Genomic DNA, 16,924 nt, shown 5'->3' on the forward strand with positions numbered 1-16,924 from the left:
AACGGTGATTTTTGCGAGTCGATTCTGTTGGGTCACAAAGTTTATAACAAATCATTCGTCTGGAGATACTGAATTAAAGATTGATCGTACTCTGGTTCAGGTCAAAAATACGATCTGTTGATGAATGAATATGTCCGCCTTTTAAAACGAGCCGTGATGCGTGTGTGGCTGTAGTTGTATTCTTGGTCATAGATGGCGTCACTTAAAAACAAGAAAAGCACCCTCTACCTTAAGTACGCTTGCAGTATGCAGGCTTGCTGGATTGGCAAGTGTCATTAGAAACAACAGAACACTGGCAAAAGATGAGCGAATTCAGCCAACCACACGATATCTTATCACTATTTAAATAATTTGGCTGAAGATTTGAGATCAAAAAGTTCGTTAGAATTTAAAGTAAACATAATAATAACGTAAATTCCAATGTTCAATGTGGTTTAAGAAAGAGAAGTTAAAAATAGATTTAGATGCTCACTTGTCGCGACATTGAATAATAATTAGTAATTCATTTGCATTGAAATGAAAAGTACGTTTAATGAGAACAATATTTGCATTCGCTCTTTATGAAATTCAATAATAATTAATTAAATTATTTACTATATAAAGAGTGATTAGGACTGATTAAATTCATGAAATCAAGGAAATTTAAAAGCTAGATAATACGTAATAGCATCACACAGCTAATTGAGTGACTAAACCACCTTGGAAGATATTTAGATAAGTACGGGTGCCAAGCATGATACCGCCCCATCTGCACCTCCTCCTCCTAATCGGTCTCTTTCGATGATGTTAGAAGGGAGATTGCATGTTCCTCTCCAAATGTATATGCGTTCAGAATCAGTAGTCAGACTAAATCTGCTCGCATTCATAAAGAGCACTCGACACCATTGTGCATCTGTCCGGAATTTGTGTTACCGACATCACATTAAACGGCATTTCAGGTGAACTGGCTTCATGGGAACACACCGTGCTGGCCATCGTGTAAATAGTCTTCCTGGCCACGGTAAAACGCGATATAGGTCGCCCAATACTTTTCTGTGTGTACCGAGCGATTTCTCTTTATTTCAGCAGTCTGTTCCTTCCAGCCAGTAGAACTATAAAGTGGTTGTCATGATGGTGTGAGGATGACCTCTACTAAATCTCCACACAGCTGTTTTAGTCCTCTGAAATGTGTTCCAAGCTCGTGAAACGATACTGTTAGCTATCCCGAACTCCGCAGCCACACTGGTCACATTTCGACCATCTTCCAACTTCCAAATGATTCGACCTCGCGTAAACCCATCCAGATGTCGTCTTCTATGTCGTCTGTTGGCCCTATCACACCGTGGCAACAAATTCACTTCGTTTAAACTAATGTATACCTTGCAATACCTTTCACATAAATACCTTCCACCACCAGGTCGTTTTATTTCTTTACGACACACACCCCGGTACGTCATGGTGTATATATGCAAATTTTCTACTTTACCGAGTTTGGTCTTCTAAGTGACCTTTCCATCCGTTGTAACTGCCTGTTTTGTTATTATATTAGTTTTTCCAATTCGTCCTTATTTTTGCACAAAAGTGTAGCTTTAAGAAGAAGAAAAACAAACAAAAAAGCTGATAGTGTAAAAAAAACATGCTTAACGAAATAAAATGTTTGAATGTAATATTGTAAGAAAATAAAATAAAATTTTAGGTAATGGAAATAAATAAAAAGGTCTTATCCAGAAAATCTCATATCATGCACCTGGCAGTATTTATTGCATAAAATGATAAACATGATGAAGAAGGAACATCTTTGGGAACTTTTTATTCCTTTTTTTTAGCGTTTTATCACTTCTTCAATGGATTTTATTGCAAAGGTGCTTTTCTTTTTTCCCTATTTTTTTTTTTAAAGCAATCCATTCCGCTGATAAGAATCTAAAGTAAACATTTTAACTGTATATTTTTTGTTATCTTCCCTTGAGATCTTTTACGATATTTGTATAATCAGTAATTCGTACAAAGTGTTAATAAGACAACTATAATATTATACGACAACTTTTTGAAGCCTAGTTTTGGTTTTTGAAAACCAGTTTTTCAATCTGTGGCAGTCACACTCAAAAATGAATAAGTGAGTACAGATGTTCTATTTTTTATAAAATCAAAAAAATAAAAATTTAGTAATTTTGAATCTGCAGTTCTTTGTTATTATGTTTTTATTTTCTTCTTTTAAGTGAATTCAGAGACAGTTTCTGACAAAATATTTCAGTGTAGTTTATTGCTGTCTAAATTAACTAACCCCTTCTCTTTCGGTGTTGCATCTCATACGTTCGGCGTTTTTGTGCCCGTATTGTCTGCTTCACATCTCATGCGTCGAAAAGCAAAATTGCATCATTGAAATTGAATTCCTCGTTACTTACACGTTTCTTTAAATCCCGTGATTATTTCAGAATATCGCTAAGAGATGGCGGAACCATTTCTACTTCCTTCACAATTTTAGCAGTGAGATTTTCAGCCTTGAATTGAAATCAAAATCATTTTGCAATTTCTTTAATTTCACTTTCCGTTGCATGTCAAAATAGTTATGATGTATTCAGAGTGTGTCTCTCAGTGGGAAGAATATTTTTATCTAATATTGTTTAACTAATAAAATATTCTTTTTTCCTAATTTTAATAATTATTTTATGCAGATAAACACCTTACAGCAATAGATTTAATAAATATATGTTAACACAGTGTATATTTTTTTGAAAATAAAATGCATTGCGAGGAAAACTCAGCGGAGGAGACATTTCACCACCAATAGATCATCAAGCAAAAAAAAACTGCTTGCTAACAAAAATATTTTGCATTTTGAAGATAGAATATATATTAATTTTCAGCAATAAACAAAAGCCTCTTTTTACGTAGTAAATTCGAAAAAAAAATCCGACAGAAAAATGAAGACCCTATAAAGTAAGGAAATTTTTTTTCATATTAAATAAAAAAATATTATAAATTACGAATATTTTCATTTACAACAAAGTTTAAAAACCAAATCAGTTTACATTTGAAATAGTTTTAAATATCGCATGGGAAAGTTTTGTGCAGTTTTACTACACTAAATAAATTATGGAATAGTACAAAAAATTCTAAAGAATGCATGAAATGCATACAAAATGAAAATGCTTGCTGCTTGCAAGCCTTTAAAGAAAACATAGATTTCAAAATATGTTTAGTTTGCAGTTGAGAGAGACTATCTGAAAAATAAAATTTGTCATAATAGTGTTATGAAATCTTAGCCCATAAATATTTTGCCTAAATTATCAAGTAACGAAATAAATAAAAATTTATATTATCTTGATACAAGTAATCAAACTCACTGCTGCATGTTTCCAACCAGGGAAGGTTTTTTCGTTTTATTTCGTTTCGTTTACAACTTTTTTACTCTCCTATGATTATCCAATTAATTTTTTCTTCTATCGTAAAAGACAAAATCTTGAAAAATAAATCTTGATTCCAATAAAATCTAGAAACTTTGACGAATATCGATTTGAGTTTAGCCAAGTCGGGAGGATATATTTTTATTCAATGAGGTTTAGGGCGTTCGAATTTCGATCATGATGAGAAATATGAAATATAGGTTTATGTGAAAAAAAGTTAATAACAATTCCTTGAAGGCATCCCAAAATTATTAAAAGAACAATTAATGTTATTGTGGAGTAAGATAAAAAATATTTATAGGCATGTGATAACTGCACCAAACATTTCAAATTTGTTATTCCCCCTCCCCACTGTAAATCCTTTGGGCTCCAGAACTTGCAAATCTTGTTATCAAGACTTTCGGAGGACTCTAATCTTTGCACTGCATGCATAGACACGACAACAACAACAACATTATAAGTCCTAAATACAACTCGAAATTTTCTTTTTTTAGGATTATCTAGATTGGAAGCAAGTTTAATGTTTTGCGCCAAGCTCAGTAAAATTCTGCAAATAATTATTTATTACATAATTTTACCAGTATTGTTATGTATACTGCCTTTTCCAGATGTTGTATTAATGGAATTTTCTAATGAATTTTTTGAAGAAAAATTTTTTATTAAGATATAGCAAACTGAACATTTTGTATGACATAATTCACTGGTAGAAATATTTTAGTATAATAGAATTTAACTAATGCAACAAAAAAAAATGTCAGTTTTTAACATTGAGATCATTTTCAACATTGCACTTAGAGAATTATTTTTAACATTGTGTATATTTTGCCATCATGTACTTTTTAACAGAGTTAATTTTTTTCAGAATGTGTCTCATTATCAATGTAAACACTTTACTAAACAAAACTTGATTTATTCGTATTACGTTTTATTTATTTATTTATTGTTGTAGTTACATTTCGCATGATAGTAACAATGAAACGTTTTCGTTAATGCAAAAACACATTTCATAGAACAGTTTATTTTTTAATGCTTTGCGTTAATTTCTTTATTTTATTCATTTGGGTTAATTTAATTATTTTATTTATTTATTTATGTTTTTTTTTCGCTGCTTTTTCAGGCTTTTTCCTCAAACTTTTTCGTATCATACATTTGAATCAGCTGATGGGACAGATGAAAGTTTGAATCCAGTAATTTTCCTTCATAGTTTATGGAGCACAAAGGAAATGTGGGAAGATATTCCTCAAATTATAGCTGACAAAACAAAGAGAAAGGTAAAAGCAATATTCGTCTCAATGTAATTTTCCTTTATTTACTTGTAATTATTATTTTCTGTTTGCATATTATATGCTAGAAAGTTAGACCTGCCACATAAATATATTTTATTATTACTCCAGCACAAGCAAATTCTGCTATTTTCTTGGTTTATTTATACCTTTTTTAAAATAAAAGTCGTAACCTAAATAAAATAAAATATAACAAAATTCTAGTTAAATTTATTAGCTCCCGGTGACCTCGGATTGGCGACTTTATCGTCTGCAGCGAAATGAAAAGTGCTTTTTTTTAATTAAATAAATTTCATAAAGGAGAACTCAATACCCAGTATTTTTTTCCCATTTTTCATTTTTTGCTTCATAAAATTCTTTACGAAAACCGGAATACCAGTTGCTTAAAAAAATATCCATTGATTCTGGTTATAGTCGTTGTGTTCCTAGATAATAAATGTTTTAAATCAGCTTTACTTAAAATTTTTCATCATAACACACATGAAAAATTTATATGCCTCTTTCATCAACTTTAGATACATTTACAAGATTTTTTAATTTTGGAAGAGTATCAGAGAAATTTTATTCTCTTTTTTGTCTTGTTATTAAAATATGCTCGCATTTATATAATTAATTAAAAAAATAAATAGTGCTTCATAAATTTTAAAACAAAAAGAGAACATGACTTTTCCTCACATTTTCCATTATTGTAGTTGGTCTTTGCTATAAATATGTAATATTAATACTAATGTACATTTCTTATTCAATATTCAAGGTGCTCTGTGACCAACACTTTCGATATATATATATATATATATATATATATATATATATATATATATATATATATATATATATATATATATATATATATATATATATATATATATAATATATATATATATATAAATATATATATATATATATATATATATATATATATATATATATATTTATATATATATATATATATATATATATATATATATATATATATATATATATATATATATATATATATATATATATATATTTATATATATATATATATATATATATATATATAAATTTTATATATAAATTTTATATATAATAAATTATATATAATATGTATAGTCTTTAGAGACGAATCCTGCTTCCAACTGTGTCCTGACGATCATCGAAGACGTGTTAGGAGACGCTCAGGACAGAGGGGGGATCCTGCCTTCACTATTGCACGCCACACCGGCCCTCAACAAGGCATTATGGTCTGGGGTGCCATTTCCTTTGACAGCTGAACCCCTTAGGTCGTCATTAGAGGTACACTTACTGCACAGCTGTACGTCGACGACATCCTAAGACCTGTTTTGCCACCGTTCCTTTTGCATCGCTCTGAGCTGGTTTTTCAGCAGGACAATATCAGACCACATACGGCACGTGTTGCTATGAACTGTCTGCAATCTTGTCAAACTCTTCTGTGGCCTGCCAGACCACCAGATCTCTCTCCCATCTAGCATGTGTGGGATATGATGGGAAATCGATTGCATCTGGCACGGAATGTTGATGACCTCGTTCGACAATTGGGTCGAATTTGGCAGGAAATACCGCAAGGGACCATTCAGGAGCTTTATCGGTCTATGCCACGCCGTGTGGCAGCTTGTATCTAGGCTAGAGGCAGGTCAACACCTTATTGAACTTGTTACTGTAACTCTGCAATAAATTATTCAATTATTCTGAAATTTTAATCATTTACTATTCTGTGCATTGTCTTCCTATCCACCAATTTTTGTTTTAATCAGACAACTCTTTCTTGGTGCGTCGATTATTTTGCTATATATATATATATATATATATATATATATATATATATATATATATATATATATATATATATACAGTGGGTGATCGATTAACGAACAAATCGGTTAACGAACACTTTCACGAAAGATTTTTGTGTTCGATTACCGAACACTTTCAAGAAAGATTTTTTGTGTTCGGACAACGAACACATATTTGGATAACGAACACTTTCAAGAAAGATTTTTTATGTTCAAACAACGAACACATATTCGGAAAATGAACAAAACGAATTCTAACGAACACTTCTCGGCCTGAAAAAAAAGTACTATAAAACGTTCGTTATCATTTTGCATGCAAAATAAGATCACTGAAAGGAGAAATATTTAAAGCATGCTTAGTATCGATAAGTACTAAATGAAACGTGAATTAACAATTAATTTAAATTTAAAAGTCATTCAATAATTATTATTATAAAGCTTAAAACACTTCTCGCTCTCCACTCTGAGAATGCCAGAGCATTCAAAAAAAGTTCCATAATTAAGAACAAACTGCCAGTAATGTGGAGATCGAATCAGAGGGCATGGTAGTATCTTTTCACGCAGTATCTTTTCAAAGAATGGCTATTTGAAGTTTGTGCCCCGAGCATCAAGGGCCACCTTGATACCAATGACTTGCCGTTGAAAGCACTGCTGCTATTGGACAATGCACCAGGACATCCAAAGGATTGTGAAGATAATTTGTTGACAGACTTTCCCTGGCTGACAGTTCAGTTTTTACCTCCAAATACGACTTCGCTGATTCAGCCGATGGATCAGGATGTTATTGCGACTTTCAAGAAATTATACACTCGCGCGCTGTTTCGTCGGTGTTTTGAAGCAAGCCAATTCTCCTCAGCAATTACTTCAAAAAAGTTTAGGAAAGAAAAATTTGACACTCTTGAAGCTATTCGTATCATTCAAAAGGCGTGGTCAGAAGTCACACAGCGACAGTTGATTTCTGCTTGGCGGAAGCTGTGTCTATCCTTCGTTCAAGGTGACGGAGGTGATCAGGGAGACACCCCTGAAATTATGGATGAAATTTTGACAACTGCTAGAGATCTGGAATTGGAGGTGAACGAGGATGACATAGAAGAGCTCATAATGGGACACGTAGATTAACTGACGACAGAAGAACTCCAAGAAATTTTGAATGAAGAACACCAAGAAACACAGTGAAATGTGTCTCCTGCTGAACAAAAGGAAGACGAAAGAGGATACGAATCCCGACATCTGCCGTTAAAGATCTTTTGAAAAAGTGGGAGGATGTCAGAGCAATGGTCTTAGAATGGCACCCAAACTAAGCTGATGTCAGTAGGGTTGGGGATTTTTACAACGACAATGCTATTAATTACTTCCGGAAAATCCTGAAAGAGAGAGAGAAGCAATCGACATTGGATATGTTCTTCAACGCCCCATAAGCAAAAAATGAAAAGAACTGATTAATATGCAAGACTATATGTATGTATTATTTTTTAAAAAACTTAATAAGAAATTATACATTTCTTTAAATTTAATTTTTAGGGTCTCCAGAACGAAGTCTATGGGGAATCGATGATCGGTTAACGAACAATTCGGATAGCGAACATAGTCTTGAAACGGATTATGCTCGTTAACCGATCACCCACTGCATATATATATATATATATATATATATATATATATATATATATATATATATATATATATATATATATATATATATATATATATATATATATATATATATATATATATATATATATATATATATATATATATATATATATATATATATATATATATATATATAATAAATAAATACAAGAAAACACGAAGAAAGTTAAGAAAAACAATAAGTTTCATTTAATGCGCTTAAGCTGCAAGTAAACAGAACTCATTAGATATGTTCAAAATGAAGCGTAAAGCAAAGAAAAATAATAGACAAATGAAAAAAAAGGGGGGGAAATAATAAGTAAAAAAATAACAAACAACCGTAAAAAAAAAAAAAAAAAAAAAAAAAAAAGGGTGAAATTTTATTTAAAAAACCGGAAAAAAAAGATATAATCTTTTCTTCAGCCCATACGATTATATCCGCAAAGCAGTTCTTTCCGGTTTTTTAAATAAAATTTCACTTTTTTTTTTAACTGTTGTTTGTTATTTTTTTACTTATTATTTCCCCCCCTTTTTTTCATTTGTCTAGCATTTTTCTTTGTTTTATTCTTCATTTTGAACATATATATATATATATATATATATATATATATATATATGCACCGAAGAGTCATTACCTTATGACCACCCTGCTAATAACATGTAGGACCATCTTTAGCCCTCAAAACTGCTAGCACCCGCCGTGGCGTTGATTCCCCAAGGTGCTGATAGGTAGTCTGAGGTATCTGGTACCAAGCGCTCACCAACTGGCCCTGCAATTCCCTCACATTGTGAGGGGGTAGCGTGGCAGCACGAATTTGGTTTTCTAAATAGGACTACAAATGCTCCATTGGATTAAGGTCAGATGAATTTGGGGCCAAGATATGACTTGAAAGTCACAGGAATGTTCCTCGAACCAATCCATGACGATTCGACCCTTATGACATGGCATTATCCTGTTGGTAAACGTCATCCCCGGTTGGAAAAACTGTTGCCATGAATGGGTGAACCTGATCTGCAACTATGTTCAAGTGGCTTACTGACGTCAGGGATTGTTCTATGAGGATTATGGGTCTTAATGTGCCCCATTAAAACATTGTTCCTGGGCGAGAAACCATGAAAACCTGGGCTAGCCCATTGTTATAGTTGGAGGGTGATCGTAATGTAATGGCTCTTCGGTGTATATATGTAAACACAAATAATAAAATAAAATTAATATAAAGAAAAACTAAAAATGGGAAAACCAATAGTCGTTATCAAGACGCATCCATTGGCATAAATTAATGCGATATTTCTAAATAAATAATAATTATCCTAAGTTAAAAATTATTCCTTACATGTGTCGATATCGCAAAAAAACATTTTGTTGAACCATGTTCGTTCTTATACGATACTGTACCGTAACTTAGTTACTGGGAAGGGAGTACTGTTGTGGCTTATAGCTTACTCTGTAGCACATAAGTATGTTTTGTTAGTGTTGTAGGTTCTGGCAACATTGGTTGCGATGACAACTAAAAAATGATGGAATGCAGGAGTTGCAGAAAAGCGATAAAAAAATCTGTTGTAAAAATGTCTGGACGTAGAATATTATTATATTAAATTCAAACAACATAAACGATACAATTAATATTGGCCTGTCTTGCTCCCAATAGATCCTTTGGATTGGATGGAAAGCACATTAGAAGGAGACGTGGTGCTTATTGGCGATGATAATGTCAAAAGAGTAAATTGGCCTTTAGCAGTTGTCTTAAAGTTATATCCCGGCAAAGATGGCATATCAAGAGCTGCGAAATTGAAAACAATCCATGGAGAAAAAATAAAACCCTTACCAAAGCTGTTTCCCTTGGAAATTTCGATTGAAGAAACAGATTTTTACAAAGCGAAATCAGCAGTCTCTGTTTCAGAAGGAATACGGGAGAATATTACTCGTTATGGAAGAAAGATTAAAATACCAAATAAACTGGACTTGTGAACTATAAAACATTTTTACATAAGTACATGAAGAGTTAAAAATATCTTTATAATCAGAAATTCTTGTCTAAAAAAAATAATAATAATTAAAAGTTTAAAATTTATTTGTTGGTGGGGAGGATGTTGCGGGTTCGCATAAGTGATATTTTATAAGAAAGCAAGAAATAGTTTAGTTGTAATTATTTGGCAACATAATAAAAAATATTATAGAACAAACAATCGATAAGGTAAAAAAGTAAAACGATGGCTAAAAACAGTTATTCTTTCTATGTTTCTTCCTATGTAAAATGTCCTCGTCGCGCAAATAAGTATGCTCTTGTCTAAAACAACCTGTATTTTCTTCTTGTGAGTCGTAGTTCAATATTAGTATAAAATTCAAAGTTCGACTTCGCAACACACTTAGTTAATATTATTGAAAATAACGTGCGTATTTGCTGCGGTCGTGCAGTATTAGATGCATCAGCCATTGAAGCGTCCCAATGTGAGTCATTTTCAAGTAAATTTAATTTTTGGCAAGCTTCGCGATAAGTGACACATACTTCATTGTTTACTCTTCTTAATTCTTGAAACGATGTCGGCCCTCGCACGTTAACTAATAGTAATCGTAAGTAGAAGCATTCTGCATTGTTCAAGGCCTGGTTTCTTAGGACAGGACGCCGTCAGCTGGAAATTAGCGCTAACCTCTGATTGGTCCATTTGTGAGTTTGATAGTACACGTCATCGAACGCTCATCTTGAATTACAATTGCCGTCCAACTCAACTGCAGTTGGATTACAACGTGACGTTAACCACAGAAGCAATGGCGGACAACATCCAACAGCACATTGAAATCAGTCAAGATTTTGATTTTGACATTAAACATAGCTTCTTCATTAAACATAGCTCAGCTATAATGTGTTTTTTCTTGTACAAAGTCATTATTTGTTCTCTAAAACACTGGTCGACAATAACAAAATCAATACAATTTCAAAATAAATATTTGTTTACGTTATTAACGCATGCGCAATGAGAGAGAGATAATGTCTGCGTTGCACCTAATGCGTTGTAATTGTAAGGCGTTGTAATTGTAAGCGTTGTAATTGTAAGGCGCTAGTCCTAAGAAACCAGGCCTTGAGCTAACAAACTAGTATTTTGTTGGTGTCAGCTGTACGTCAACGTCCCGCTGACGCCCAGATAAGGCGCTTGTTCTAAGAAACAAGACCTTAAGGGTGGATTGTGTAGAGACGACCTAATGCGTCAGTTGAATATAAATTGGGATGTCCTTTAACTGGTTTACCTTGCTTTCTACTTTGAAAATGTTTCGCCGAAACACTCCATGTGTAGTATGTTGGCACCTCACAGTAAAGAAGCGTCTTTGAAAATGCGTCATCCCTGCACAAAGAGAAAAATGCCGTTAACGTTGTTTGTGGTGGTGACAATGCTCTTGAACAGGCATTTTCTGCTGTAAAGTAAACTCGCTGTCCATTTTCAAGGTGTACTGCCAAATGAAGAACTGTTGGATGTCGTTCATGAATTGGAAATGATAAAATGCGCCAGAGTGCTTCATTGCTACTAATGTAGCGTCCCAGTTGATATTGATTGATTTCATCGATGGTTGAAGTAGTATTTTCCAATCCAAAAACTGCCATGTCGCTTCCTTTACTTACATATCTACAAATATATTTGATCGCTTTCACCGAATTACAATTTTCGACATTGATGTATGCTTTGTACGTTTTCGAGAGCAACGGTGAATAGGGTACAATCCAACGATTATCAACTTCAACATCGTTGCTCCGGATTTTTAAAATTCTTCGCCATCTTCTTTAGATCGTCGTCGATAAAGCGGATAGCCGTCATTGCCAGTGATAGTCTCAGCAGTTAGTTCTCTTGGATATCGTTTGGTGCATTTTCCATTGGACATGCAAGGTGAAGTGTTGTTGAGTGATCCACACGAACCGTGAATCATATTTTGGATAATGACCTGAAATAAGTCTGGATCAATGGCGACGTCAGGTATTTCTGCTGATTTGATCTGATCAGTTTGGCATGGTGTGATTTCTTCAATAAGCCAAATCATAATGTGTGCATGTGGCAATCCTCTTTTTTACGATTCAATAGAGTACATCCAACACCGAGTCTCTTCAAAAACATGGCTCTTCACAATGAAATCAAGTAAAGATTTTAATTTTTGTTTGAACACACGTGCGATAATATCATGACGATCCGATGATGATTGCCCTGGTAACAAAATCTCTTTAATTTCAACCCAAGCAGGATTGCATGTAAATGTAATAAATAAATCTTGGTGTCCATATGCGCGAACATATGTCATGGCATCCTGTGAATATTCAGACATGTGCCTTGGACTCCCTGTAAATGTAGCCGGCAGTATAATCATTTTCCCCACATCATTAGGATTAATGTTACCATCAATAATTATTGCACCCCGTAAATGAATGTATTCTTTTGAACGTAATTTGGTTTGATTTAATTTAATATACAATAGACGTTCGGTTTCAATTTTCGCATACATATCGACAATGTATTGATGAAATAATTGTCGACATTTTAAGATGTGATTATCAGCGTTTTGGTGAATCATTAATCTATATGTATAAAAATTCATGGCACTAACTTTCTTATTGGTTTTCTCGCCTGTTTGTGGATTTCTCAATTTTATGTTAAAATGGTATCCATCCTCTCCTTGCCAAAATAAAATAGGATATTGCAATGCATCATAGGATCGATGCGTTTCTGAAATTCTTTGAACGTCACCATTTCTGCGATAAAGAACTATATCGCGGGAAGAATAAATTCGTCGCCAACTATAACAATAGCAACCTCGTCCAGTGTTGCTGCATTGTATTTTCCTTTGTGGTGGCCTGCAGGTGTTTTGTCAGCTCTAATAACAACGTTGTAGTTATCGGATGGCATTTTGTCAAGGGCAGTTCTGAACAGTCTAAATTACTGATTATGTTGATTGAAAAAAATTTTTAATGCGGGAACAATTTCTCGCTTAGTGCCATTGTTTAACTGACAACGTTGATTCACTTGATCATTTGTGTTACCCATAAAATAAATCTGTAGAAATTTATGATCTGCGATATCCAATGGAAGAAGTGATCCTGCACGATGATAAATTTGACCTTGCACTTTGAATGTTGGCATGTAATTCTCGCTCACGATACGCGTAGCACCGAATGATGTCATTTGGAAACACGAATTGTATCGGCGCATATTCGCCAAAAAATGTTTCGATTGACTTGCTTGACCTGATAAGAGATTTGAAAATGGCTCGGCTGGCGACGTTAAGTCTGGTAGTTTCCCTTTGCCTCCAGAACAGCAAATTCCAGCTGTTTCATTCTCAGAGCATTACAAAACGTACATAATTGATCCGTTTTTCCGATGATGACGCTTGGGTGAAGACTATAGTTGGTTGTCGGATCATAGTGAAATGCGCTGAGATTCAAATCAGAGTATTGGCAGCGCCTGAATAGTGAAGTGCGTTCTCGATTGGCTTTCATTCTTGCTTCCCGTTGCTCGGATGTTTCCGACGAACGGGCTTGCGCAGTGCGTAGTTGTTTTGTTTTCAGTCTTCTTTCCTGTTGCTCAGACGTTTCTAAGGAACGGGCGAAAGCATTGTCTTCTCGATTAGTTTCAAGTCTTTTTTCCCGTTGCTCCAATGTTTCTGAAACACTCTTTTTGCGCGCTTGAGATGTCGATCGACTAAGAGCTACAAAAAGAAATGACGGTGGTCGCAAATTTGCTAAACCGAAAGTTCACGAATATATTTTAAGAAATAAAAAGAGCAATAGAAATGAAACAAATAAGAAATATAAAAATTGTAAAATTTGAAACAAAAATCTTTTTTTTTTCAAATGAAAGAAATAAAATGAATAAATTCGAATAATAAACAATCTAACAGTTTTCAAATGGCAACTGTCTCAGCAATGAAATCTTCAAAAACTATATTTAATTGTGCTAACCAAAAATTTCATACTAAATATAAATAATTATGGAAAACGTGCAATTTGAATGAAATTTGCTTTTGCCTTTATTTTTATTAAACAGTTTTCACAATTCGCGATCGCAACGCTCGAGTACGCCCCCTAGCGGGAGCCTGTAACTATCAAACATTAATTTATCACGTTTTCATTTAGTTCCATCAAAATCATTGGCAGAATCAGACGCCATTTTCTTAGCAGCAAATAAAAATAAAAATTTCCCTAAAGAAAAGCCAAAGAACTTGAAAAAACTCTCCAGAATATTGGGATATCTTTCAGAACCAGAGCACGCCGAATATTTGAAGAAAAATTTCTTAATAATTTTTAACTTCTATTATCAACAAACTTGCAACTGATAACTTCCGATTTCGCTATCGCATACTGTTACAGATGATGTATTAAAGTAAAATTCATTTCTTCTGTCTTCAATTCATTACAAATTAAAGTGAAGTCAACATTGCTTTCGTCATTTCAATAAATAAATGTGAATTCAGAACGTACAGAACTGTAATATTTATAGAATATTCTTCTTCGTTATAGAACAGTATATATTTTTGTATCTATATAATTCGGAAAACAACAATAAAGAATCAACCAAATTACTTGAAATAGTGTCATTTGTGTTGATTCTTAATTGATTTTTATCGTGTTCTTGGTAAGTATTTTTTAGTTTTCTGAAAGAATAATTTCAACTAGAATACAGCTATTCTGTTTTTAGCTACATATTCAAATTCATATCAAGATCTTACAATTATAAAATTTTGCTGTGTAGTATGTTATCTAAAAGTAATGAAGGGATTAACTATGTATCTATTATTTGAAAATAAAGTTTTCAAACAAAGAATATATAATTTTGGAATTCTCCGGAATTATAAATCAGGTAAGTGAAAGGATTTTTACAATAAAAAATTTGCTTGTAAGTATTTTTTTTTCTCATTTGATGATAGTTCTCTACAGAATGCCTTTTTACGTCTGATTAAGAACTATAAGAATAAAAAGAGAAACAATATGGAAGTTTTTTATTTCAATATGAGGAATTTTTAAAATCGTTTTTTTTATACTAGGAATTCCTTATTTCACTTTTTTCAGTTTATAATTTTTTGATAAAAATTTTTGTTAAAATAATTGTTTTGAAAAATTAAATGGTATAACATTATGTGTTAATGTATACTTCTTGCATTTTCTTTATGTTTGAAGTAATATGATTCAAAAAAGTATGGAATAAAAATTCGGTACTTACGTAATAACGCCACCGCAACTACAGATTTGACGGTTTTTAAGTGCCAACAATCTACGCCAAAATTTTTGCGACAAATCACAAAATAAAATACTTTATTTAAAATCAAAGTAGTTTATCGGATTTAGGTGGACAATGGGCAAAATATTTTTCTCCTGAAAAAATAAAATTGCATCTTGTTTTATTTTTGGCAAATCCCAAAGACGTATTTTCGTAGCACTAAAAAATGGTAAAAACAAATCGAAGAACAAATCATTTTGGAATTCTGCTGATTTATAAAGCAGGTAAGTGTCAATTTTTATGAAATAAAAAATTTTACTTTTAAGTAATTTTTTTTCTTTTTTGAGGATAGTTTTCTATAGAATGATTTTCTGCGTCCGATTATGAATCAAAAAAGAAAAAACATGAAAGATGTTTATTTTAATGTAAGGAATTTTTGGAATTGGTTGTTTCTTTTTTGCTTTGCATCGTAAGCATTCTTTATTTTACGTTTTTTAGTTTCTAAATAATGACTTTTATTAAAACTTAAAATTTTTTTGATAAAAGTTGTTGTCAAAGAACTTTTTTTACAAAATTAAATTACATAAAATTGTGAAGCTTATGTACACTTCTTGCTCATTTTAATGTTTGAAGTAATATGATTCTTAAAACTATGGAATGTGAAGTTTAAATAGGTCTTTCAGGTTATATCATTAAATTTAGTAAAACTGTTTCTCAGGCATTAGGTTTTAACTCTAATAAGAAGATACATATTTTTTTCTGTTTATTTACAAATAATTTCAGATGTGTTCTGGGTGTTCCTCTTTTTTTTAAAAAAGAAAGAGATACCATCTTGTTTTCGGTTGATACGTCTGATAAGAATAATAAAAAAGAAACATTATGAAAGTTTTTATTTCAATGTGAAGAATTCTTAGAATTGTTTTTTATCCTAAGAATTCTTTATTTTCCGTTTTTTAGTTTATAATTTTTTGATAAAAAGTGTTGTCACGAAACTTTTTTTGAAGAATTAAATGATATAACGTTATGTGTTTATGTATACTTTTTATATATTCTAATGTTTGAAGTAATATGATTCAGAAAAGTATGGAATAAAAATTCGGTACTTACGTATTAACACCATCGCCGCTTCAGATTTGGCGGTTTTTAAGTGCCGCCAATCTACCATTAAAATTTTTGCGACAAATCATAAAATAAAACACTTTATTTAAAATCAAAGTAGTCAATCGGATTTCGGTGGAAAATGGCTGATATAGAGTTTAGCATAGATTCAAAACAATCATATCGCCATATGAACTCTGATAAATAAGATTCCAAATGAAATAACGTTTCCAAAACGTACGTTTACCAAGATAAAGTTTCATGTCGTGGGAATTGGTACATTTTCATTTTTTCGGTAAAATATTTCGCTCCTGAAAAAATAAAATTGCATCTTGTTTTGTTTTTGGCAAATCCCAAAGACGAATTTTCATAGCACTAAAAAATGGCGACAAAAAAGAATTGTCTTTTGTTTTTGCTTCGTCAGAATTCTTTATTTTACGTTTTTTAGTTTCTAAATAATGATTTTTATTGAAACTTGAAATTTTTTAATAAAAATTGTTGTCAAGAAACTTTTTTTATGAAATTGAATCTCATAAAATTA

General features: G+C 32.2%; 1 protein-coding gene across 1 annotated transcript in view; it reads left to right on the forward strand.

Annotated features, from left to right (window-relative positions):
* The first annotated feature begins 1,855 nt into the window (after positions 1–1,855).
* Positions 1,856–16,924, forward strand: part of LOC110282226 (sn-1-specific diacylglycerol lipase ABHD11-like) — a 31,253-nt gene continuing 16,184 nt past the window's right edge. The window contains exons 1-2 of the mRNA XM_087156767.1: positions 1,856–2,092; positions 4,501–4,654. Of these exons, the coding sequence (XP_087012893.1) occupies positions 2,085–2,092; positions 4,501–4,654 (162 nt within the window). The 5' untranslated portion in view covers positions 1,856–2,084. The remainder of the gene's footprint in view (positions 2,093–4,500; positions 4,655–16,924) is intronic.

The sequence above is a fragment of the Parasteatoda tepidariorum genome, chromosome 2, assembly GCF_982258835.1.
Source record: "Parasteatoda tepidariorum strain Cologne lab strain chromosome 2, Ptep-v5.0, whole genome shotgun sequence".
Taxonomy (NCBI): domain Eukaryota; kingdom Metazoa; phylum Arthropoda; class Arachnida; order Araneae; family Theridiidae; genus Parasteatoda; species Parasteatoda tepidariorum.